This window comes from Triturus cristatus, chromosome 4_2 (assembly GCF_964204655.1).
Source record: "Triturus cristatus chromosome 4_2, aTriCri1.1, whole genome shotgun sequence".
Classification (NCBI taxonomy): Eukaryota; Metazoa; Chordata; class Amphibia; order Caudata; family Salamandridae; genus Triturus; species Triturus cristatus.
Genome location: NC_140586.1, coordinates 264751062 through 264775892, shown reverse-complemented (window position 1 = coordinate 264775892; position 24831 = coordinate 264751062). Strand labels below are relative to the sequence as shown.

At 48.4% G+C, this 24831-nt stretch overlaps 1 protein-coding gene across 2 annotated transcripts in view; it reads right to left on the bottom strand.

Annotated features, from left to right (window-relative positions):
- The window catches only part of ABCA4 (ATP binding cassette subfamily A member 4), a 1118748-nt gene that overhangs the window by 883323 nt on the left and 210594 nt on the right, over window positions 1–24831 (bottom strand). For both annotated transcript variants that reach the window (XM_085601480.1, XM_085601481.1), the window contains exon 6: window positions 21043–21170. In XM_085601480.1, coding sequence (XP_085457606.1) covers window positions 21043–21170 — 128 coding nt within the window. The remainder of the gene's footprint in view (window positions 1–21042; window positions 21171–24831) is intronic.

The window sequence follows — 24831 nt, the reverse complement described above, 5'->3', positions numbered from 1 at the left end:
ATGGTTTCAGTGATGCTGTACAACAGCCGGATAGCAGTGCAGAATGCTTAAAAAAGAATAAAATAAAGTGAGAGAGGAGGCAAGAGAAGTACACAACAATGACAGCTGAAAACCCAAACTTTCTTGTGGAGTGCTTAACCAAAAAGCAAAACGTAGTGCTTGAAAATTGAGGAGCAGGGGGAAATAGATAATGCAGCAATGCTCCAGGGGAGGGACAGGCACAAGAAAGGTCAAGAGGTTAAGCCCACACTGGCAAAATAAGAACAAGGAAGTTAACCGTCGGGCCAAAGTGAAAGTGATCGCGGGGGAAAAATGCTACCGCCCGCCACAGCTTGCAGTGCATGTGCGCGAGTGGTGCACGTGCGGCAGCAATCACGCCATATGGCGCCTCTGCTCAAGCGCACATCCGCGCACACGCACTGCAAGCTGTGGCCGGCGGTAGCATTTTTTGAAGCACAAGCGCTGGGTCAGGCGAGACCTAATAAGCGGGGAACCGCGGGGGCTCCTGCAGCCCCAGGGACCTCCACCTCCCCGGGAGCTTCTTTTAAAATGAATGCGTGGGGGGGTCCCAACCCCACCCCACACTGCCCCGGGAACCACCCCCTCCCCGGGGCTTTTTTAATTGGATTCAGTGGGGCATGCCACCCCCGCAGCCCTGTGGACCGCCACCTCCCCGGGGCTCTATTTTTTTTTTAAAGATATGTGTGGGTAAGAGCCCCCCACACGCCCTGGGGACCACCACCTCCCCAGGGCTATGTAAATTAAGGGAGGGGGCGGCGCGGCCCCCCTCCTGGAGCCCTTGATGGCCCTGGGGACAGCCACCCCCCAGGGCTGGTTCCTACAATGTACCGGGGTGCCCACCCCCGGGACATTGCCGTTTGCTATGACAGGCATAGCAAACTCTGCTTTGCTTCATCGAAGCAAGAGCAGGAAATCCTGTCATGTCAGCAGCTCCCCTTGCTCAAAAGCAATGCCAGCTCCCGCAGGAGGCGGGGAGGCGGTGGGACTGTGGGGGCATGGGTGCTCCCCCCACGGTCCCCAATTAAAAGGGCCGGCCCCGGGGGATGGGGTCCCTGGGGTCAGGAGTGGCCCAGGAGGGGGGCCACGCTACCCCCCACGTAAATTAAAATATTTAAAAAGGGTGGGCCCCGGGTGATGGGGTACCCGGGGCCAATAGTGGCCCAGGGAAGGGGGGCCACGCAGCCCACGTCACGTTTTTTTCTTTTTAAAGAAAAAGAAAATACTCAGGCCCCGGGGGATGGGGTCCCTGGCGCCAAAAGTAGCCCAGGGAAGGGGGGCCACACATCCCCCCTCCCAGAAAAATATTTTAAAAGAAACCGGCAACTCGCCAGAGGCCCCACCCCCTCCCTGCAGCACTCTGCAAACGCGCCCCCTGGCATGTTCTAAGTTGGGGGATTAAGTCCCTTTGAAAACTGAAGGTCCCTGGGGGACCAACTAGCCCACCTGGTACCTTCAGTAAGCGCCACACAGCTGCGTTGCAGAGAGGTGGTCTGTGGCCACGCCCCTTTTTACACCTCTCTGCAACGCAGCTCTGTGGCGCTTACTGGCGGTACCTGGTGGGCTACTTGGCCCCCAGGGACCCTCAGGATTCAAGGGGACTTAATCCCCAAACTCACAATGCACCAGGTGGCGCGTTTGCTCAGTGGTGCAGGGAGGGACGGGCCTGACATAACAATGTGTGCAAATGTGCACCCTGGCGCATTGTAAATTGGAGGATTAAGTCCCCTTCAATCCTGAAGGTCCCTGGTGGCCCACTAGCCCACCAGGTACCTCCAGTAAGCACCACAGAGCTGAGTTGCAGAGAGGTGGTTCGAGGCCACGCCCCTTTTTACACCTCTCTGCAACACAGCTCTGTGGCGCTTACTGGAGGTACCTGGTGGGCTAGTTAGCCCCAGGGACCCTCAGGATTCAAGGGGACTTAATCCCCAAACTTACAATGCACCAGGCGGCGCGTTTGCTCAGTGGTGCAGGGAGGGTCGGGCCTGACATAACAAGAGTGCAAATGTGCCCCCTGGCGCATTGTAAATTGGGGGATTAAGTCCCCTTCAATCCTGAAGGTCCCTGGGGGCCAACTAGCCCACCAGGTACCACCACAGAGCTGAGTTGCAGAGAGGTGGTTCGAGGCCACGCCCCTTTTTACACCTCTCTGCAACACAGCTCTGTGGCGCTTACTGGAGGTACCTGGTGGGCTAATTAGCCCACAGGGACCCTCAGGATTCAAGGGGACTTAATCCCCCAACTTACAGCATGCCAGGGGGCGCATTTGCACATTGATGCAGGGAGGGGGCAGGGTCTGATATAACAAGTTAGCAATCCTGCTGTGTGGGACTTACTGGACATAATAAAAGGGGTAGTTGGCCCCCAAGGTTGAAGTTGGGGGCTAACTTTCCCTCCTGTTACCTCTGCTAAATCCCACTCAGTGGGTTTGCTAAAAGGTATTTGAAGGCCACGCTCACCTTTCTCCATCACTCTGCAAACGCGACTGCTATGTTATAGTTAGAAATTAGCATTTAAAAAACCTTGGAAATTCACTGAAAAAAACATGGGTTTCAGGGACGTTATAGTTAGAAATTAGCATTTAAAAAACCTTTGAAATTCACTGAAAAAACCATCGGTTTCAGGCATGTTATAGTTAGAAATTAGCATTTAAAAAACCTTAGAAATTGACTGAAAAAACCATAGGTTTCAGGGACGTTATAGTTAGTTGGACATTTCACTCGTACATAACCAGAGAAATTCGGCCATTATAGTTAGTAGAGCTAACTATAACTCGCACCCCCACAATGCACTGCTGATGATGTCACATATTGCATCACTCATGACATGGTCAGTGACATCACTGATGACATCTCAAATGACATCACTGAATACATCACTGATGACATCATCCATGTGATAATCTGATGCACTTCCTCACACCCTAATATAACCTTTGATACACCCACTCTAAAATACAGACTACCATTTTCGAAACCATAGACACAACAATACCAATTACTACATACGCACTCACTGATTCTTAGGTCTAAACACACATCCACTCATTCACCCATACAGTAACTCATACATGCAGTCACTCATCAATACAGCACTATCATATGCACTCATACACTTATACATACACTCACACACTGCCACTCATCCATAGACTTACTCACACACCTCCTCAGTCTTGCAAAGAATCAATCACACCCATTTACTCACATATACAGTTATACACAGACCACCTCACTTAAATATACAAATACTAACGCATGCTTATTCTCTTATACAATCAATCATACAAGCAGACACTCATCCATACAGCCACTCTCACAATCACTCACTCTCACATATAGTCATTTATATACCCCAAAACTCACATATACTGCCTTTCACATATGTAGTTACTCACACATATACCACTGGGACATCCATTCACTCAACAACACACCGATACACACACTCACCCACCCATACAGCCCTTCACAGATGCACTCTTGAACCCATACACCCAGTGAATCACTCACTCACACATCTATGCACAGAGTCATCCACCCCCCACCCACACAAAGACACTCAGACACCCATACAGATACTCAGACAACCAATCAATAACCCATATAGACAGTCATGTAGCTACTCACCAACCAATGCAGCCGCTTATACACCAACTGACAGACTGATACAGACATTTACACAGTTTACTCACTAACCCATGCATTCAGTAAGATTCGCTTAATCAGTCACTTATACAATTAGTCACGCACCTACTAAATCATCAGACACTTATACACCCACTCATTCTTCAATACACCTTGGCATATATATATATATATAAAACATATTTAAACTTTAAAGAAACACACATTAACTGGATGATGTAATCAGTGATGTCATCAGTGATGTCATTTGAGATGTCATCAGTGATGTCATCAGTGATGTCACTGACCATGTCATGAGTGATGTAATATGTGAAGTAATCAGCAGTGCATTGCGGGGGCGCGAGTTATAGTTAGCTCTACTAACTATAACGGCCGAATTTCTCTGGTTTTGTACAAGTAAAATGTCCAACTATCTATAACGTCCCTGAAAGCTATGTTTTTTTCAGTGAATTTCTAAGGGTTTTTGAATGCTAATTTCTAACTATAACGTGTCTGAAACCTATGTTTTTTTCAGTGAATATATATATATATATATATATATATATATATATATATATATATATATATATATATATATATATATATATATATATAATATTCATACTTGCTGTGTAAATTCACACCTTTAAGTACTTCTTGTTATAGTTATGGGTGTGTGAAGTTTGCCTAATTTGCTTTCACATAATTATGCAACATTTTGTCAAAAAAACATTAAATTACACGCAAATATGTGAAATGTAAATCCATCAATTAGCACTACTTTTTGTGTGTGAAATGCTTCCTCACAACAATTTTTGATACAAGGATTCATTTTATGCTAAACATTGCACAAAAACAAAAGCACTCTGAACAACAGCGGCTAGCTTTCAGTTATTCCTGTGCGTTTGTGATTATTTTTGTCCGCTAGTGGCAGGTAATTACATAATATGGTATAGTGGTATAAATTTGTGAATTTTAGGTAACAAAAGTAACACAAAATTCCCGAAAATAATCAAATTATGCTAGCATAATTAACATTTTATCCAGGCATAGTTATAATGTACATGCATCTGTCTGAAACCCCTGGTTGTGATATTCCGGCTCAGAAGCAGCAAGTCCAACTTCAGAAACCACTTTGTGGAGACATTGGTTGTCCTTGTTCTCAGTCCTGGCTGGCATGACTCGCCGGTCACGCAGGTAGGGGGTCCCGGGGGGGAGGGGGTTAATTTAAAATTACAATTGAAAAATAAAAAGTTAACTTACCTGCCCCGGCCCTGGGTCGTCTCTGCTCCTCTCCGGAACAGGAAGCATGCAGCCTCCCTCCCCTCCACTAAGCCAATCACAAAGATGCAATGGCAGTGTTGTGATTGGTTGGGACACCGACGAGCCAGGCGTCTATGGGGAAGCCATTTTCTCCATATAGGCTGCATGCAGCCTACACGGAGAAAAGGAAGAGTGCACATGACTGGTTTGGTTGGTCCCAGAGGGCCGACCAAACAGTCAGCGCACACAGTACTGGGCAAGCCACTTCTCCCCTGCCCTAGAGCAGGGCCACCCAACCACACCCTTCTGCTTTCTCGCAGTGCGAGAAGCAGAAACATAATATAGTATTTATAATACCATTTTATGTTTCTGCTTCTCGCACTGCGAGAAAGCAGTGGAGCGATGCTCCTCCGTCCACATTGAGGAGCCGCCCCTGCTTGTTCTCTCTTTATGTCATTTCCACATCCCTCCAGTACTTCGTTCTGCCTATAGTGCATGCATGTGCATAGGCAGAATCACATTCTGTGGTGTTGAGGGGCAGATTGTCAACAGACTCTGCCAGGTAGTATGCTCAAACTTGACAGTTGCACACTCACCTTTACCAAGTTTTCTCACTCCACAAGTCTATTCTTTATTTATTCACATGGGCCCAGAATTCACCAGTGATTGCCCTTTGCTCTATCCCAGCAGAAATGCTGGCAGCCGCTAGGTAGTATGCTATGGATGGGAAATGCCACTGGGCAACCTAATTTGTGGTTTCTTGCCTGTGTAGCGCTAACTATGCAAATGTATAAGAAGCAATGTGCTTGCTACACCGCACACAGTGGAGGAGAAGCTGGTAAGTCAGCCAGGCAGTGCTTAGTTTGAGCAGGTGGTTTCCAGTGCTCGGCACCAGCACTTAATTGTCAATACTTATGACAGCTGCCACATGGGGCGCTGTTTGTGTTATTTAGAGATGCGCAGATCAACAGTTATTTATCAATTCAATATACAATACAAACAACTAATAGCTACCGTTCAGGCCATTTTTATAGTTTCGGGGGCCTCAAGTAGTCTGAATTTTCAAACTTACACACAGGTACTGCCATTGGTAGCACTGGCACGGGGAGTGGGTGGTGCAAGCTGCAGTGGCACTTACTTTTTTTGTACCAGTTAAGGACTGAAGCCAGGCAAACAAGTTGCTGTATGATATGCATTTTCTTCCCTTCATAGCCAAAGTGTTTAAATGTTTTGAGAAAAATACTCAGTAGAACAAGAACTCAAAACTACAAAAGAGGTCCAAAAGACGTTGACAACCAACAGCACATAAACTCAGTACATCGCAAAGATTATATCAAGCCTTAGGCCCATCTACACCTAAAATGTAGCATAGAATGGAGTTATGTGCCATGTATGAACACACCATTTCTTCATCATATGTTCACCTGACCTGCACTCATTCCTCTCAGAAATGCAAATATCAGTTTTTTTACTGATATATTAATTTCTGTGAATTAAAATGTGTAATTATCTTATCTGCATGGCTTGCTTCTATATAAACATTTACTGTACGCAAAGATTTCACTGCAAGAGTATTGTATCATACTAAGTGAGTTTCAGATGAACCATAGTTCACTTACATAGACAATCACATACAGACAGCAATAACTTGTTATAGTTTGACCTGAGTCGAGCAGTTGACGCCTTGTATATATGCAGGTTGTTCAAAGAAATATGTCATGAAATTACACCTCGTACTGCTGTTAATCCCTCACCCCATTTGCTGGGTTATATGTTTTAGGTCACACCTACCAGGCAGCACAAGCTATCTAACTGCAAAAGATCTACTGTCATCTTACCAAGATGTCCTAATGCATTTAAAGCTTGCCCGTTGCGTACCATTGGTTGGCTTTATTGTCATTGTCAGTGCTTGCTTGCTTCTTATTTGATGGCTTGGATCGTCCATCTTGCATTTGTCCCTTCCACCAAGCATAGCCTCTTGTGTCCTTCCACAACTCATTTAATGAACTCATTTTCTCTTTTTGTGTAAGCACTCCACAAGAGTGCATGACATTCCAGCTGCCTCCTTCGTGTGCTTCTCTCCCTCGACTCTGTGTTGCTCTCTCATCCGTCAACTTTTCTCCCCCTGCCCTGCCCTCTCTCATTTCATCTTGCTTACGCACTCAACAAGTGCATGTGCTTTTTCAGCTGTCTTACTTGTGTGCTTCTCTCCCCCTCCCACTCTGTGTTGAGCTCTCGTCAAAGTGCTTCTCTACCCCTAATGCTGCTCTCTCTCTTTCCACATCCCCACGCAAGGCTGCTCTCCCTCACTCCTGTGGTGTTCTCCCCCTCCTGTGCATCCAACCCTGCTCCCCATATACTACTTCCCCCCACCTGCTACTCTGTTAACCCCATGGCCCTTAACAACCACAGTCCTATTTTTTTTATTGTTGCTTTTGTGCTAGAAACTGTGTATTTTGTTGTTTACCAATCCAAGTAGCATATATCATCTTGGATCAGTAAATAAAAAATTAAAGCAAAATGAGCCTGCATCATTCCGCTGGTGCATGCACGCATTCTCACTTGTGAGTGGAATAACACAACCACCATCATGTCTTTTTTTTATTTTGCCGATGCTGCACAGAGCCCCAACACTGCAAAGATTCTCCAAAAGCAATTGGCAAAGCCAACCGGTCCCAAAGATGAGATCTATTGGCTTGCCAGTGCTTGTTTTAATTTTTTTTTTTATTAACTTAGGTAAAAGAGTTATCGGTCTAATTATCGGAGATGTGGAAGGATCATCATAAAAAGTGACGCTCCGGCGGCGCAAGCCTCTTGTAAATGAGGCCCTAAATTGGGACATTCTAACTCAGGTTAGACGCCCCTAAAGATCAGAATATATATGTCCCAAGCATAATAAGTTGCAGGGACCACAGAGGTTTAGTCAGCGCAAACCTTTAGAAAAATAGGGTGCTTATTTACATACCGCTTGTGCCGCTGGGGCGTCACTTTTGATGATGCTCCGGCAGCGCAGAGTGCAGCTCATATCTACGAAGCCACGCAAAGCCCCCTTGCATGGCTTTTCAAGGCCTTTTAGATATGGTGGAAGGCAACTCAGCACAAGTTGCTGCATTGCCTTGACTGTGTTGGGGGGGCACCCCTGGGTTTTGACACATTCACAGATTTACAATGATCTGTAAACTTGGGGATGCGTCAAAATTATACATGTCCCCAGGGAAGGCGTAACGAGGAGAAATATCTTTATTTCTCCTCGTTTTTTCTTCTTTCTATGTATGCTGCAGAAAGCACTCATAGAAAGAGGAAAAACTCTCCATGGACTGTTTTTGTGCAGGAAGGTGTCCCTTCCTGCACAAAAACAATCCTGCCAACAACGCAGACACCCTTGCACTATAGTGCGCTGGTGCTAGGCACCAAACTGTGCACAGGCAGAAAGGACAGGAGAGCACCGTATTTGCGCATTCCTGCCCTTGTGAGTTGGCGCAGCGCAGCAAAAGGACTTGCAGCGCTGCCCTACGCCAATTCATTGTAAATAAGGCCCTAGGTGTTTACGAATTAACACTTTTCCAGTTCACATTCCCCCACGACACCTGAGTGTATGTAGACTGAAATCTGTATCACAAAGACAACAGCAGAGTGACGGGGCTGCTTAGTGCACTGAGGCCACCCACAAGCTTTTTAAAACGTACGCAGTCTGACGCACGCTACGTTGCGTTCTTTTCAAGTGCCTTAGTTGCAGAGGTCTATTGATCTATTCTGTACCCGCTTAGCATTTCAACAAAGCTCTGCGGCCTCGGTGCGAACAGTCACATCCCTTACGAACTCCTGGCTGCCTTCTGGCTAAATACGGATCCGTGCCTTTAAAAGTTGAAACAAAAAAGGCCCCAGCCATGTTGGTTTTCCTGTAATGCATGCCAACAGTAGTCAAATTACCCTTGTCAAACACAATACAGAATTGTGCGCAGCAGGGAAGTGTGTGCTCGGAAATCTGTGTCAAACAGAAGCCTCGCAAATAAAAAACAATAATCATTTGTCCACCAAATCACGTTTCTTTTTCACTATTTCCTTTTCTTCTGCTTCAGGTCACATGTTAAAAAAGAAAAATACAATGCTGGTGATTAATAGTTTAAATAACCATGTGGCAGATTTCAACCCGAGGTCTAGATCTGAAACAGGTCCCATGCTTCCATAACGCAAGGTGAAACCTTTAGAGGTTGCAGAGGGCCACATAGCAAGTTGTCAGGGAGGAAGGGGAGGTGGCAGGAGGGAGATGGCTCATAATAACTCAGTGCGTCCGTAGGAACATCTTAAGGATTTTGGGAGCCCGGGGTCAGATGGATTTTGGGGGCCCCTGTTTGGAGCTGCTTTGAATGTATGATCCAATTTCAGCTCTTTCATGCCTTCTTTGCCCAAGTCACTGACAATGCACAGGCGCACTCATCCAAATTTGTAATGTTTCTACATCTAATATTCAGGGATAGTGATGTGTGTTTTCGATATTGTAACACAGCAGCAGCCTCCTGCTTCCTGCTGGTGGCCGCAGCAGGATGACATGCAAAGCGTGCCAATGTGGAATGCGCATGTCAGATAGGCCGGCTGTCTTGCGACGGCCAGCCCGACATGCGCACTTCAGACGACTCCAATCCTAGCGTTGTTAAACTGCCGGGGGATTGCAGGCACAGGCCCCAGCCTCAAAAGGAGCACTGGGTTAGCCTGCTCAAACTAATCCCGGTGCTTCTCTCATGCTGGAAACAGCATGAGAGCAGCTCCAGGATTGGTTAGGTTTGTTTGGCTGTAGGAAGCCAACCACCTTCCTTCCCTTCACTGTGGCCCATTTCTTGGAAGCTTGGAACATGTTCCCTGACGCGGCTTCAATGCTGCTTTCCAGTCGAGCTTTTTATTTTTGTCTTGGAGGATAAGCGTCATAGTCTTCCTCCCTTTTAAACTTGATAGCTCGGCTGGACGGCTGCTTTCGGAACATAGTCACAGACTGAACGCCTTCTTGGTTGTCTGTTCTCTAGGGACAGGAGGTATTTCATTCCACTTCCTACTGCTGTCCCTCCTGGACACCTGTTCGCTCCTCCCTCTTTGGATGCTCCTGCTGAAGGCCTCGGCTTTCTCACCTTCTGTAATGCAGAGCATACATTCCTAGTCACAGGTGCAGCACCGCGATCTTGGAGTGAAAGACCGACAGGCGCATTTATTTTATTCTTTTGCATTCATCCCACTTGGCCGTGTCGATCTTCTTCATGAGCATATGAAGGTGACCTTTGGACTACAGCAAGGCACCAGCAGTCTCCAGATAGCCTTGTCGTTCAGGTAGGCTATCAGGTTTGCCTGGCTGCCAATTCAATATGCAGGATAATATAAAATAATTTTAGCTACTTCCAGGATAATGCTTGTTTAATTTTGTATGTAGCACATTACTCTTGTACATGGGATATTTTGAACTGAGTGGCACCACTTGTTTGCACAATTGAGAGCTCTAGAGCTGTTGTTGAAGGCACTACGAGTTTCTCACAGGGCCTGTCATTAGGTCAAAAAGGTGTTCAGAATACACAGTTATCCAATCATGGGCCTCTCTGCAAAGCGCACAGGATAGTGGTCAAGTATTTGAGTTGTAATTGTGATTCTATGCAAATGAGTGTGATGGAGCCCCCATCATTGGGCTACACAGTTGTAGGAAGCCAGCTCTTTCAATGGGATGCCAAAAAGAGGTATCCCGTATAAAGAGTCCCCGTATTCCCTTTCTAGTGGGCAGGGGCTTGCTCTAGCAATCCCAAGGTGCTCTTCTAGGGGGTAGTGTGGTCAAGCAGCTTTAGGCACATCAGAGGGGAGTGTTATACATCTGAACGTACACACTAAAGTCAATAAATAATGCACACAACTCAATAAGGAGATCCGCACCAATTTATAGAAATAGCGCATATCTTTATATAACTTTAGGCACCAAGATCATCACGATCATGTAAGTACTTTTTGAAATAGCAGGTTTGAAGAAAACAGGTTTGTGATACTTTAAATCGTAATTGAAACGCTTTGTGGCAATGTTAACTTAGGAAGTAAACGTATTGCCTTTGGACACTCAACAGCCACTTACGAGATGCTTCTTCTGGACTTAAGGTGCGTATGGGTCAAGGTCCAAGGCAGCACTAACAGTTCACTTCGGGCAATAATGGGGCAGCAGGGTGCAGAGGTGCCTCACAGCATCAGGTGCTGGATTCGAGTGTATAGAGATAGGTCTGCCAGAAAAGAGGCTGCAGGCTTGAACTGGGAGATCAGTCGAGCTGAACCAACAATGGGACTCAACTCTTGAGATGCTCTGGAACGTGGGGACACCTTTGGTCCTCTTCTCCAGAGGCCAGGAGTTATAGGTGCAGAGGTGTCTTTAGGCGGCGGATTTTCATCACCGGAAGCTCTTGCAGTAGAGGGGGCCTTCAAAGAGAGGCTGCAGGCGGCGGAAGTCCACAGTGGGCAATTCCAAGGTGGGCTTGGTCTCTGGAGAGCCGTGGGACAACTCTGGTATCATTGGCCCACTTTGCTCGGGCTTGGAAGCACGGGTGCAGTGGTGTTAGGTTTTTGCAGTCTGGGGCACTGACAGTCTTTTTTGGTGTGCTTACCGGAGGCAGGGAAGCAGCTCCTCTGCTCTACTGGAGTTCTTGAGTCTTTATTGAAGGCAGGCTGTCCTTTCAGGCTTTGGAGGCACAACTGCTGCAGGACGAGACGTCTTGGCGCAGTTTGAATGGGGAAGAACAGACAGGCCAGCAGGGCTAGTGCCAAGTCAGTTCCTCTTCCTCGGTCTTCTGCTTTTGCGGCTCTTCAGTGTTCTTCTTCTTTGTAGCTCATCAGGATCTCTGTGCCACGTTGGCACCATTGGCCCTCCTCAGCTTGGGCTAGGTGGCTCAGATGCAGTGGTGCTTTCCGGTGTTGGGTTTTCACAGTCTTGGAGTCTCACAGCTGAGTCTTCGGTACCTGCAAGATGCAGGGGAACAGCTCCGCTATTCCACAGGAGCTCCTGAGTCTTTAGAGAAGTGCTTGCAGTCCTCCCAGGCTTTGGAGAGTCAGCAGTTTGCAGGGCAAGACGACTTTGGCGCAATTGTCAAAAGAAGGCAAACAGGCTGGCAGGGCTGGTGCCAAGTCAGTTGCTTTTCTGCAGTTCTTCCTTTCAAGCCTCTTTGGCCCTTCTTCTTTTGGTCTGCAAGATCTGATATCCTGGTGCCAGGGCTCCCCTAAATACTGAATTTAGGGGTGTTTAGGGGAGTATAGGGTAGTGTCCAATGGGCTACTTACCCCTGGGTCACTACACCCCCCATATGACAACTTCCCGGGGAAAGTGAGCATTACCCTGTCCCAGAGATCCTAAATTTGCCATCATCAAGATGGTCACTTCAGAAAAGCTTTATCCACTTCAGGTAGCTCAGTTCAGGGGTGGTACTCGCCTGAGAGTGGACACACCTATCTTGCTTAGCTAATTTTACCGCCTGTCCAGGTGCCAAGGGCTCTGGACAAAGGGAGCCGGTTTCATCTCCTGTAAGAGAAGCCAGATTTGCACACCAAGTGCGCTGGGCCTCTTTCAAGCTCCCCAGTCTTGGAATGCTAATCCACAGGTCAACCTGTGGGTGGGGGTGCAGGGAACACTCTGCTTGAGCAGGGTTGGTTTATAACCCCTGGAGAGCACAGGCCCTCGCCCTTGGCGGTCAGAAACTTATCTCTGGTGGTACACTGGTTAGAACCGTTCAGTCAGCACACCAGTGGTTGGTAAGTATTCAGGGGGCACCTCTAAGGGGCCTCTATGTGCATGTGTTACTCACTCCAACACTGGCATCAGCGCAGGTTTATTAACATGAGATGATGGATACCAAACATTCCTTATTTCAGTAAAGCTATCATGTAGCTAGGGAACTCATTTCCACAAGTGTCCAGCGCATGCTTGTAAAATGGCTTTCCTGTTTACTTGTACAGAAAGCAATGGAACTGACTAGCACAGGGCCATAGATGCTTGTGCAGTGATGCCCTCAAATGTAGTATAGTGTGCCCTGCCATAGGGCTGTAAGGCCTGTGGTAGGGGTGACAAACAAGTTACTTAACTTCGGTAATGATATATCTGTAAGAAACGTAGGTTAGTTATAGATTCCTTACCTTAGAATTACCCCCAGGCGTCAGACTGGAACCATAACGTTTTTCGGCAGCAGTACCCCTGTGAGTCGGAAGGTGGTGTCAGTCGACTCCGCGTTTGTCGTTGGTGTCGTGGTCGCCGGGATGACGTTGAGGTAGGTACATAGATGCCACCCCGCGTGCTGTTGTCAGTTCTGTACACGACTTACCACGCCAGAAGCGTAGAGCCATGCAAGACACTGATCACTGGTGCACAAAACTAGGGCCCTGAAAGGATGTCCTTAACCCTAGAAGTCAGTTAGCAGAACGGGGAGGATGGGTGTGGCGGTAAAGTGTCTATAACTAACCTATGTTTCTTACAGATATATCATTACCGAAGGTAAGTAACTTGTTCATCTGGAAGAAACAGTTAGTTATAGATTCCTTACAATAGAATAGATACCCCAGCAATACCAACCTCGGAGGTGGGTCTGCTAACCAAGTTTACACCAGAAAATCCTGGAGAACAGAACGGCCAAAGAAGCCGTCTGTCTGGACTTGGTTGTCCAGGCAGTAGTGTGTGGTGAACGTGTGCAACGACGCTCACGTAGCTGCCTGACAGTTGTCATTAAGGAGAACTCCCCATCCCAAAGCAATGGTTGCTGCCGTCGCCCTGGTGGAACGGGCACTAAGTCCCACTGGAGGCTCCTTCTTTGCCAAAGGATAGCAAGCTTTGATGCACAGAACGACCCACCTAGAGATGGTCCGTTTGTGCACGGCTGACCTTTCTTAGCACCCAAGTAACTAACAAAGAGCTGGTCGTTCACCCAGAATTGTTTGGTGCGATCCAAGTAGAAGGAAGGCGCACGTTTTGGATCCAGACGGTGGAGCCTCTCTTCCTCTTTTGAAGGATGCGGAGGCAGAAAGAAGGTGGGCCAAGTGATGGTTTGGCCAATCTGGAAAGAAGTAACCACCTTTGGAAGAAAGGAAGGTCTAGTTCGTAGGACAACCTCGTCCGATGGACAGCCAGAAAGGGAGGCTTGAAAGAAAGAGCTTGTAGCTCACTCACCCTGCGTGCAGAGGTGATGGCCACCAGAAAGGCACTTCTCAAAGTGAGAAGCTTGAGAGGACAGTTATGTAGTGGCTCAAAGGGAGTGCACATAAGATAGGTAAGAACCAAGTTCAAGTCCCACTGGGGCATTACAAATGGAACAGGAGGAAAAAGATGAGTAATGCCATTAAGGAATCTATTTACAACAGGGGACTTGAAAAGAGAAGTCTGATCAGGGAGCCTAAGGAAGGCAGAAATGGCCGCGACATAGCCCTTTAGAGTGCCCAGAGCAGAGCCCTGCTGGGCCAAAGAAAGGAGGAAAAAGAGAACCTCAGAAAGAGTGGCGGAAAGGGGATCCAAAGCCTTTGCTGTGCACCATGCAACAAATTTGTTCCATCGGCAGGCGTATACTGTCTTAGTGGAGGGACGCTTGGCTGCCAAGATAACATAGCAGACTTCGGGAGGCAGGTCAAATGACATCAACTGCCACTGCTCAATCTCCACGCAAGGAGGTGGAGGCTGGACAGGATTGGGTCGAGGACCGTCTCCTGCTGCTGTGAAAGAACATCCTCCCGAAGAGGCAGTGGGATCGGAGGATCGATGGCCATGTTGAGCAGCTCGGGATACCCGACTCTTTGTGCCCATTCTGGAGCCACAAGAATGACTTGGGCCCGGTCATGCTTGATCTTCTTCAGCACTCTGGGCAGAAGTGGTAAAGGCAGAAAGGCACATAGAAGACCGCAGCTCCACTCGCGACGAAACGTGTCGCTTAGCGAGTGCCATCCTGGAAATTCCAAAGCGCAGAACTGCTGACATTGCATGTTCTCTACGGTGGCGAATAGATCTAAGCAAGGCTCTCCCCACTGTTGAAATAGACCTTACACCACCTCCAAGTGAAGACGCCGTTCGTGATCCATCATGCACCTGCGGCTGAGTTTGTCCGCCCTGGCGTTCAGGGAACCAGCCAGGTGTTGAACCACTAGGGATATGCCCTGATGCTCCGGCCATGTCCAGAGGTGGAGGGCCTCCTGACATAGAGTCCACGACCCCACCCCGCCTTTTTTATTGAAGTAACACATGGCAGTGGTGTTGTCTGTGAACACCTGCACTACTCTTCCCCGGACAGAGGGAAGGAATGCTTTGAGTGCAAGACAAATTGCCCAAAGCTCCAGAAGGTTAATGTGGAGCCCATACTCCGCCGGAGACTAGAGGCCCCTGATCTCCGCCTCCCCATGTGGCTGCCCCACCCCAGAAGTGAGGCGTCGGTCACCACTGTGAACTCTGGTTAAGGAAGGGAGAGGGATCTGCCGTCGACCCAATCCTGGTTCATTAGCCACAACTTCAATTGGTGTGCAGTGCCCTCCGAGATCTGGACGCAATCAGACATATTCCCCTGATGTTGTGCCCAATGGAACTTCAGGTCCCACTGCAGAGCCTGCAAGTGCCATCTGGCATGGTCCACCAACAGGATGCAGGAGGCCATCAGACCCAGCAGCCTGAGGGTCATCATGACCGAAACCCGGTATTGAGGCTGAAAGATCGGAATCATAGCCCGAATATCCCGGACTCGCTGTTCGGGAGGATAAACCCAAAACTGCGTCGTGTCCAGAACCGCTCCGATGAACAGAAGCTTTTTAGAGGGGGTCAGGTGTGACTTTGGCACGTTGATTTTTTAACCCCAGCGAATGCAGGGGGTCGGCCGTAGTCTGTAGGTGGGAGACGACAGCCTGGGGCGAGCCCGCCTTCAACAGCCAGTCGTTGAGATAGGAGAAGACTGGGACCCCTGATCTGCGCAGATGAGCTGCGACCACCACTATCACTTTGGTGAACACCCGAGGGGCGCTGGTAAGGCCACAGGGTAGCACGGTAAACTGAAAGTGCTCGTGGCCTACCGTAAACCGCAGCTAACACCGGTGGGCCGGCAGGACGGGGATGTGAAAGTAAGCGTCCTGCAAGTCCAACGCTAACATCCAGTCTCCAGGGTTGAGGGCAGACAAGATCTGAGTGACCGTCAACATTTTGAACTTCTGCTTCCTGAGGAAGCGGTTGACGTTCCTGAGATCCAAGAAAGGACGCAAGCCTTTGTCCTTCTTGGCCAAGAGTGCCGAAACTTCCTGTTGGAGAAGTGCTAGATGATCCTCCGACATGTGATGGTACTAAGGTGGCATGAATAGAGGGGTAGTATCGAAGGGGAGGGAGTAGCCCCTTCGGACTATCTGCAAAACCCACCTGTCTGAAATGATGGTGCGCCAGTGGGGGAGGTGATGGCGAATCCTGACACCCACTGGGGTTTGGTGGCCCTGAGAGGTCGGGCTGGGAGGGTTTGGAGGCTGCTGCAGAGGGAACTGTAATGGACTAGCCCACCTGCTGGCCCCCAGAACCATGGTGCTGGATCCCACGTCCCCGGCCGCGCAGAGTATGAACAGCTTGCGCCAGCCTGTGGCTCTGGGCAGTACGTGGGGGGCACCCCTTCCGTAGCCACAAAAGTCAGACTGTGCAGGGTGGGAGGTGGAGAGGCCCAAGGACCTGGCCGTAGCCCGAGAGTCCTTAAAGCGCTCCAGCGCGTTGTCTGCCTTGTCGTCGAAAAGACGATGGCCATCAAAGGGCATGTCCATAAGAGTGGATTGGACATCCCCGGAAAAAACAGTTGACCTCAACCAGGCATAGCGTCGAAGGGCTACTGATGTGGAAATCGTCCTGTCCAGTGAGTCAGCGGTATCCAACCCACAGCGGATGGTAAACTTCGCTGCGTCTCTCCCTTCAGCAACCGCCTGAGAGAGTATGGCCCAGGCCTCCTTCGGGCACTGAGGCAGCACTTGCTCAACCGTGTCCCACATGGATTGGGTGTAACGGCCCAATAGACATGCAGTGTTTACCGACTGCAGTCCCAAGCTGGAGGAAGAAAACATGTTCTTACCAAGATGATCCAGCTTTTTGGATTCCCTGTCCGAGGGAGCAGTAGGGAATGCGTCCTTGGAAGTGGTGGCTTGGACTTCCGAGCTCTCAGGGGTGGGGTGTTGGGAGAGGAATGGGGGGTCGCCCACTGCTGGGCAGTAGCGTGGGGCAGTCATCCTGTCCACAGGAGCCCCTGTGTTGGGCCTGGACCAGGTGCCCAAAAGGATGACAGTGAGGGCTTCATTAAATGGCAGCAGGGGCTCCGAAGAGCTCGCTGCCGGCTGAAGCACCTCTGTCAGGAGGTTAGTCCTGACTGCAACTGTAGGTAGCTCGAGGTGGAGAGCCTTGGCCACCCTACGCAACACCACTGAGTATAACACTCCCTTCTCCGTAGCCAAGGTAGGAGGAGACAACATGCCACGGTCTGGTGAGGTATTCAAACCACTGGCTTCCCCCAGTTCCTCTCTCCAATCCTGTTCATACACCAACTGGTCGGTTAAAGGGTCCCCAGACCCCTCCCAGTCCTCCTCACCCTCCTCTGGCTGCCAATCTGGTCTCAAAGAGCCAGGGTAGAACAGGGGCACAAAAGTATCCGTCGGCGTCGGATCCGGTGTCGGTCGATGCCGGTTCGACTCCGTGTCTACCTCGAGGTGGAGGCCAGGATCGACGTCGGCTCGGGACACAGCCGACGCCGGTAGCGGACATGGTGCAAGTGGAATCAGCCCCGGGGGAGGCATTACAAGGATCCGGAACCCAGCCTGGATCCAAGGGGACCCTGCGGCGCCGAGGCCGAAGCCGCCGACGGCCTAGGGCCCCCAGCCGAGTCCGCAGGGCCCGAAGGCGTGCCGGCAGAGTCGGGCTGCCCAAATATGGCACATATTGCTTAGTAAAACTGACGAAGCTGGGCAGGGGTTGTTCCCGGGAAGGGGGGAACCCAGAGCCGACCCTACGGGCTCCACAAGCGGAGCCGCGGGAGGGGGACCAACCGCATCCCTCGCCACGTCGGCTGACGGACGGGGAGAAGTCGAAGAGCAACGATGCTTCTTCGACTTTTTCTAGATGAAGAATGGTGTTGGCTCCGCCACTGGTCCCTTGACCTTCTACGTGACCGGGACCTCGAGCGACGTGGAGCTGACTGCCGGGCCTTGAGTAGCTTTCGGGACCAGTCCCACAAAGACTTCGGGCCATGTTGCGGCAGTCGGAGCACGACTTGGGGTCGTGGTCGCGCTCCAGGCAGTAGAGGCACACACGGTGCGGATCCGTCACCGACATCAGTCGGTTACAGGAACCGCAAGCCTTAAAGCCAGGCATCCCTCGTGCACCAGGAGTCGATAGACTCAAAAAAAACTATGTCAACAAAAGTCGAGAAAAATTCAGTCAAAAAGTGACTGGAGGTACCGCTCTCTCCGGCTCTGCGCTTGCTGACGCGGAAAACGGAAGAACTGACATCAGCGCGCGATGGCGGCGTCTATGTAGCTTCCTCGACGTCATCCCGGCGACCACGACACCGACGACGAACGCAGAGTCGACCAACGTGCTGCTGACGAAAAACTTTCCGGATCCAGTCTGACGCCTGGGGGTCATTCTAAGGTAAGGAATCTATAACTAACTGTTTCTTTGAGATTTACCTATACTGCATGCAGTGTCGGTAAGCATGGAAAACAAGCTGTGTGCCATGTCATGTTTTAACTTTCGTCTACACCAAGACATGCAGTCTGCAATGACAGTTTGCATGAGCTCGGTGCAGGGTCCCTTAGGGTGGCCCAATTCATGCTGCCGCCCCTAGGGACCCTCTTTAGTACCTCAAAGCCCTAGATACCATGGTACCATTTACTAGGTTCTTTCGGAGGGTACCAAAGGTATTGCCAATTGGGGCAAACAATTGCATGATTTTGGGAAAGAGATCTGGCACTGGGAGCCTGGTTAGCAGGAACCCAGTGCACTGCCAAATTCGATAATAGGTAATCCGAGCACAGGCATATGAGTCAAAGCAATAATTAAAGTCCAGATATCAATCTAAGATTGATATCTGGACTTTAATTATTGCTTTGACTCATATGCCTGTGATCGGATTACCTATTATTGAATTTTTTCTTTGGTGGGTTTTCCCACATTTACAAGGTGAGGTGGTCGTTGTAGGGTAAACCAGAAGCAGTGGCATTAAGAAGAAGAATTTATTATTACGATTTTCACCTCCCAGCGCGGAATTTTCCCTACCACCGGTTTGCTTTTTGTTTAGCCCAGTGCACTGCCAGTTGAAATCACATCAAACAACAGGCAAAAGGTGGGGGCAACCATGTCCAACAAGGTACTTTCCTACACCAGTTTTCAAAATTAGGACAAGGGGAAAGCAAACGAAAATGCAGTGGTTGCTCACTACTTAAACCTCTTCCTTACCTTTTACTCCTCACCACTTTCAAATGTTACCAGCCACCACTGTACCCCAGCCCTCCACATCAGCCCAGCACTTCCAATTTCCACCACCTCTGAGCAAGGCATAAATGGCAGAAGAAAACTCCTGTGACTGGGAAAAACTTATGTCAAACGACCCAGTAATTCCAGGTCCAGCAGGTTATCCCCACTTTGGGAAGTTTAACTCATGATCCTCATTAACAGATGGGGAGATACCAGGTAGAATCGTTAACTTTAGCCCTGGTATCTCCTCACATATTTAATGGGAAACCTGTTATGGGCCCACAGTACTGCCAGCAAATTGCTAAAGAGTGCTCGAACACTGACTTTTTCATTGTATATAGAGTGCACCAACAGGAAAAATGCTATTTTGCCAGAAAGAGCCTAAGCATGTGTGCCCTGGTGTGAGAGGAGTTAATGATGTCGGTCCTGTTAACTCCAGGCATGCAGCAGTAATGGAGAATCCAGCTTAAACACTGGAAATCCCCTGAGAAACAAAGACATACAGCAGGAATCAGTAATTCTTGGTTCTGTTCCCCTGCCAATCCTCACTCTTTCCCCACACTTCCCCCACTAGATTTAAGATACAGCCCACATCTCTGGGGGAACCATAACAGCTATGTGGTGTATCTGTGAACCTCATAATTCCTGATGGGGTTGGTAACATGGTTCCCAGGAATTCTCAGCCACTCATAGTGAAGCCCTAATCCTTGCACCATCCCTGTCTCTGAAATGGTAGCTTGCTTAACCAGCCAATAGAAAAGAAGTATTCTATCCCCAGGCTGTCTGCCATGCCCCTCTTATTTTAATAATTACAGCTGAGCGCCTCGAGAAGTAGGCGATCTTCTGCGGCTTCCTTAATGCAGTGCCGAAAGCGCTGCGAGTTGTGTGCAAATAAAAGAGTATTGGCATCATTTAACAGGCAATTGCGCCGCCGGTGCATCACTTTTTTTGGCGCACTGACAGCGCAATGGGCTTGCCCATATTTACAAAGCCACGTAAAGTCACCCTGCATGATTTTCATGGGCTTGTAATTATGGGCCCCTTTCACGTGTTACTCTGCGTGAAAGGAGTCTTTCTTTGGGTGTTGTTGTGGGTGTTCCCATGCAACATCCATGGAACCCGACACATTCTCAGATTTGTAAACCTGGGAATGCCTCAGAATCCTATGCCTCTCCAGGGGAGGAGTAGGAGTGGCACAATGAGGAGAAATATTTCCCCTCGTATTTTCCTCTTTCTGTGCGTGCTGCAATAAAAAGAGAAAAATGCCATCAATGATTGTTTTTGTGCAGGAAGGTGTCCCTTCCTGCACAAAAACAATCAACCCTGCAACGCAGGCACCCTTTTAACATGAGGCAAGTTTGTCGGTGTTGGCGCACAGCTGCTGTTTGTGCATCGGCGCAGGGGAGAAGCACAGGAATGCGCCGTGTCTTGTAGATACGGCGCATTCCTGCCCTTTTATTTTGATGCACGGCAGCTCAGCAGGAAGGCTTGCTGCGCTGCTCTGAGTTTACAATGTAGTAAATGAGGACTAACATGTTCAGCTTAAAGAAAACAATTCACGGCTTATTTACAAGCTCCTTGTGCCGCCAGTGCGTCCCTTTTAACATGGGAAAAAGTGACACACGGGCGGAGCTTGAGGCGTGTAAATTAGCCCCTCAAAGTGCAAACCACTTCAGGGCTTACCTGTTCAGTGCGCACTCGCGAATTAATGAGCTGGAACACCACAGAGTCGGAGAGGCCCAGGTCCTTCAGCAAATAGACAGTCAGGATTTCGTCATCTTTCAAGATATCCTTGATTCGAATACCTTTTCCTAAAGGAATAAAGTGACATCATACCTTAGATACACTGTCAAACACGGGCTAAGTCTACATTGTATTGTATTATATTGTAATTGCATTTATATAGCGCTTACTACCCCTGACGAGGTGTCAAAGTGCTTTTTCGGCGAGTAGCACGCTACTCCGGAACCCGTAAAGGATTAGTGTTGAATTAGTAAATTGAAATATGAAAGTAATTTGAGTGGTGGATAGGTTAGTCATTTATTTGGATTCAGAAGGATAGCGGAGGGCTAGAAGAGGGAAAAAAGGTTTGTATCTATATAGCGCTTGTTACCCCTGATGGGGTGTTGAATCATTTTTTTGGGCGAGTAGCACGCTACTCTGGAAACCCATAATTATGGTTCACATGCTTTCATGCCAAGGCCCCAGACCCTCCTATGCGAAACATTATTGGGTTGGGATCCACAAAATGTAATAATTGTTTCTTACTGGGCTTCAAACGTTTTCAAGCCAAATTACCATTCCACCTTCAAAAATAATAATGTGGTCGATCCCCCAAAATAGCTTTTCACAAATAGTATGTAAACAAAACTGACAGTCGGTTGAGCTCTATCAATGTATCACAATGCATACATTCACTCTGAAATAGCTCAAGTGTGCTCCACATTTCAAGTGGGATCCAAAGGAGGGACAGGGAGGGAGGCTCTGCATCGAAAAACAAAATGCGAAAAAACGCACGTTTAAATTGGTCTTTTTGTCGTACAGTAAATGCACACACACTAAATATTTGTTAGAATAAGCCGGGAAGCCAAAAAGTCTAAGGGCCTTTGTGATGCAGAGAGTATATCCACTCTCCAAGAAATGTGTACAAACCTTGTTACCTTTTATTTTCTCACATTGATCTATTTAATATATCAAACTCTGGGATGTTTTCCCTTCTCCCATTTAAAAACATGCTTAGCCAAGTCCTTGAGCAACATTATACCCATGTTCGGGGCCACTTTTGAAGTGACCCATGAACTTAGACTTTCTCCCTTGCAGCGACTTAGTACCTCTTGCAGCTAGGGGCGGCTGTGCTCCTTTTACTTTAATTTGCAGTGAGCTGAGTCTATGGGAATCTACAGCCAAATCCGCACGTTTCTGCTGGCTTTGCATTCACCTTCCCCTGAATTGAAAAAATCGATGAACTGCGGGTAGAATGCCATGCGGCATAAGAATTCCGCATTCTGTGCAGTGAGGAATTGCAATTACCTTAATGATAATTGCATTCAGTTAACTGCACTATCTGACAGTGCATCAAAGCAAGTTTCCCTGCAGTGGAACCTGTGATTGCCACCAGCCTGCTACAGCGCCTGGACCACTTGGTAGGCGCTGCAGACAAGCTTCCTTGCTGGAGGGGATGCTTTCAAGCGCACTCTACATGTATTAATGAGGAGCATGAGTTAAACTTCCCAAAACAGGGAATAACCTGCTGGACCTGGAATGATTGGTTCGGGTCATGGCTGTGTATTTACCTTGATGCAATTGTCTCTAAGTTAAATATAAGAATACTGTCTGCCCTTCCCAGTGACCCTAAAAGGAAATGTGGTAGGCTTTCAATGTTGTTCCTCCAGACGAGCAACCCTCATTCAGCTTTGCAGGTAGAAAAAAACCCACTTTTTTAATATGCCCAAGTATTTGCCCCGCCCCAATTTTCAGACCTAGATATTTTTGGGCCTCTCATTTTGAAGTAAACCCACCTATTTGTGCTTAGCGACAAAGAGATTCGTGCAAATAGATAATCATGCAACCTCGCGGAGTGACACCTTCTGTTTGTTGAATGTAGACTTTGCAACTTTTTCAAAAATATATTTATACCTTATTATCTTACCCCCTATAAAAGAGCCCAAGTATTGGGATCTCAGTAGGTATCCTAGCCATGTGTAAATTTGGCGGTATGACTTCCTACCACCGGGCAGCAGTGACCGCCAGCTCCACAATGATGGTTGGTCACCGACAGTCATCTGTGCCTGTCCTAATGGTCTGAGGGGCCACACCCCGTCACCTTTTGGCCACTATAAACAATGTCTGTCAGGCTAAGGAAAGGTCAGCCTGACAGACACTCTTTATTTTCAGGTCAAACAGCCAGGAGCTAGGCATGCGCTAAATGCACAGGCTCCTGGCAGCCTGAGTGGAACTTTGCCGGGCTGAAGAAGTCACAGCTCCTGTGGGCGTGTCATCTTCAGCCTGGCAAAGCACCACAAGGCCTGCCCCTCGTCATAAAGGGGGAGCGTCACTGGTTGCCTCAAATCCGGGTGCTTCAGTTCTAAGCCCTGAAGTGCCCAGGGCCAAGTGTCACTCACTGACTCCTCGTCACAGATCCAACCCCACTCTTTGATGAGTGAGGGACTGCTGCCTTCCCTCTTTGACTGACATAAGGTCATAACGTGCCATATGTTACCTATAGGGCACCATGCAAAACTTGTATAACACCCCATACGACCACCAATGTTCTATAAGGGGACACCTTAATACTACAATTATTAAGTATTTAATTTTTTCATCGGGTGAGTGTTTTGTATAGGTTAATTTCAAAGGAGATTATCAACAAAATGCTATGGTCCATTTAAATATCTCAAAATAGAATCCCATATATTTTAAGAAGAACTAAAGAGAAAACTTCTAGTTGCTTGACAAAATAGCAGCATGAATGAGCTTTTAAGACCACAGTTCCCTTCTTTGGATGCTTTCTTGAGTTGAAGGAATCTGTCTTGGGCAGAAATCTACTCAACCAGTTATAAATGGTTTCCACAGGATGCAGTTAATGGCGCATGGACTTTGGCATTTTATGACCTGCTGTGGTGAAATTTCCAGTTGGCTCGAGATGCATCTTGTAACTGGTCATTGGTGTTTTATGTTGTGTTTTGACTATAGTTAGTATTTTTATCATCATCTGAATCCACCATTTTTGCCGTTGGAGGCGAGCCAGTGAAATTTCTATGTGCGCATTGTAGCACATCTTCAGTTTCTGTGTGTTTGACACAGACAGGGACAGTCATGGAAGAAAATGTGCTTGCGTCGGTTCTGATGCAAACCCTGATAGTTCACCAGTACTGAGCTGAGCAAATCAGCGAAAGGCGGAGCTGCCTTTCACCAATTTCTACACATCTGACCTCATTTTGAGTAGGGGGGCAGAAGACCCCTATCCCCACTGCATGCCGGCGCAGTGATTGGCGGCATCAACCTTCCCTGGGACTCCCATGACCCCTCCCGAGTGTTGACCGTGTGCCTGCTGTTGGCCTCTTTCCTCTGATCTAACCTCTGTAATACGGCGCGGGCACAAAGGAAAAGTGTTTCCGCATTTGCATGTGACGGTGCCCCCACCCAAGAAAGGCCCCCAGAGATCATACTGGCTTACATTCAGCATGGACTCAATCCATCTTATAGAAGGGGCCGCACAAGCATCTGTGGCTGTTCCGGGAATGCCAAAGATCCCCAGGGCACAAAAAGAAGGGGGTCACACACACAATTTGTGGGCCGGGAACACTTGCTACAAAGTTAAAGGTACACAAAAACCTATATGCCATAACTAGATCCAGCAGAAACTATTTGTAATTGGTCAAGTGGAATCATACCGCTGAGAGCAGCATTCCTAACATCCAAGACATGATCCTGAAACCTGGAGGGCTGCCACTCCGCAGAGGGCTTAATATC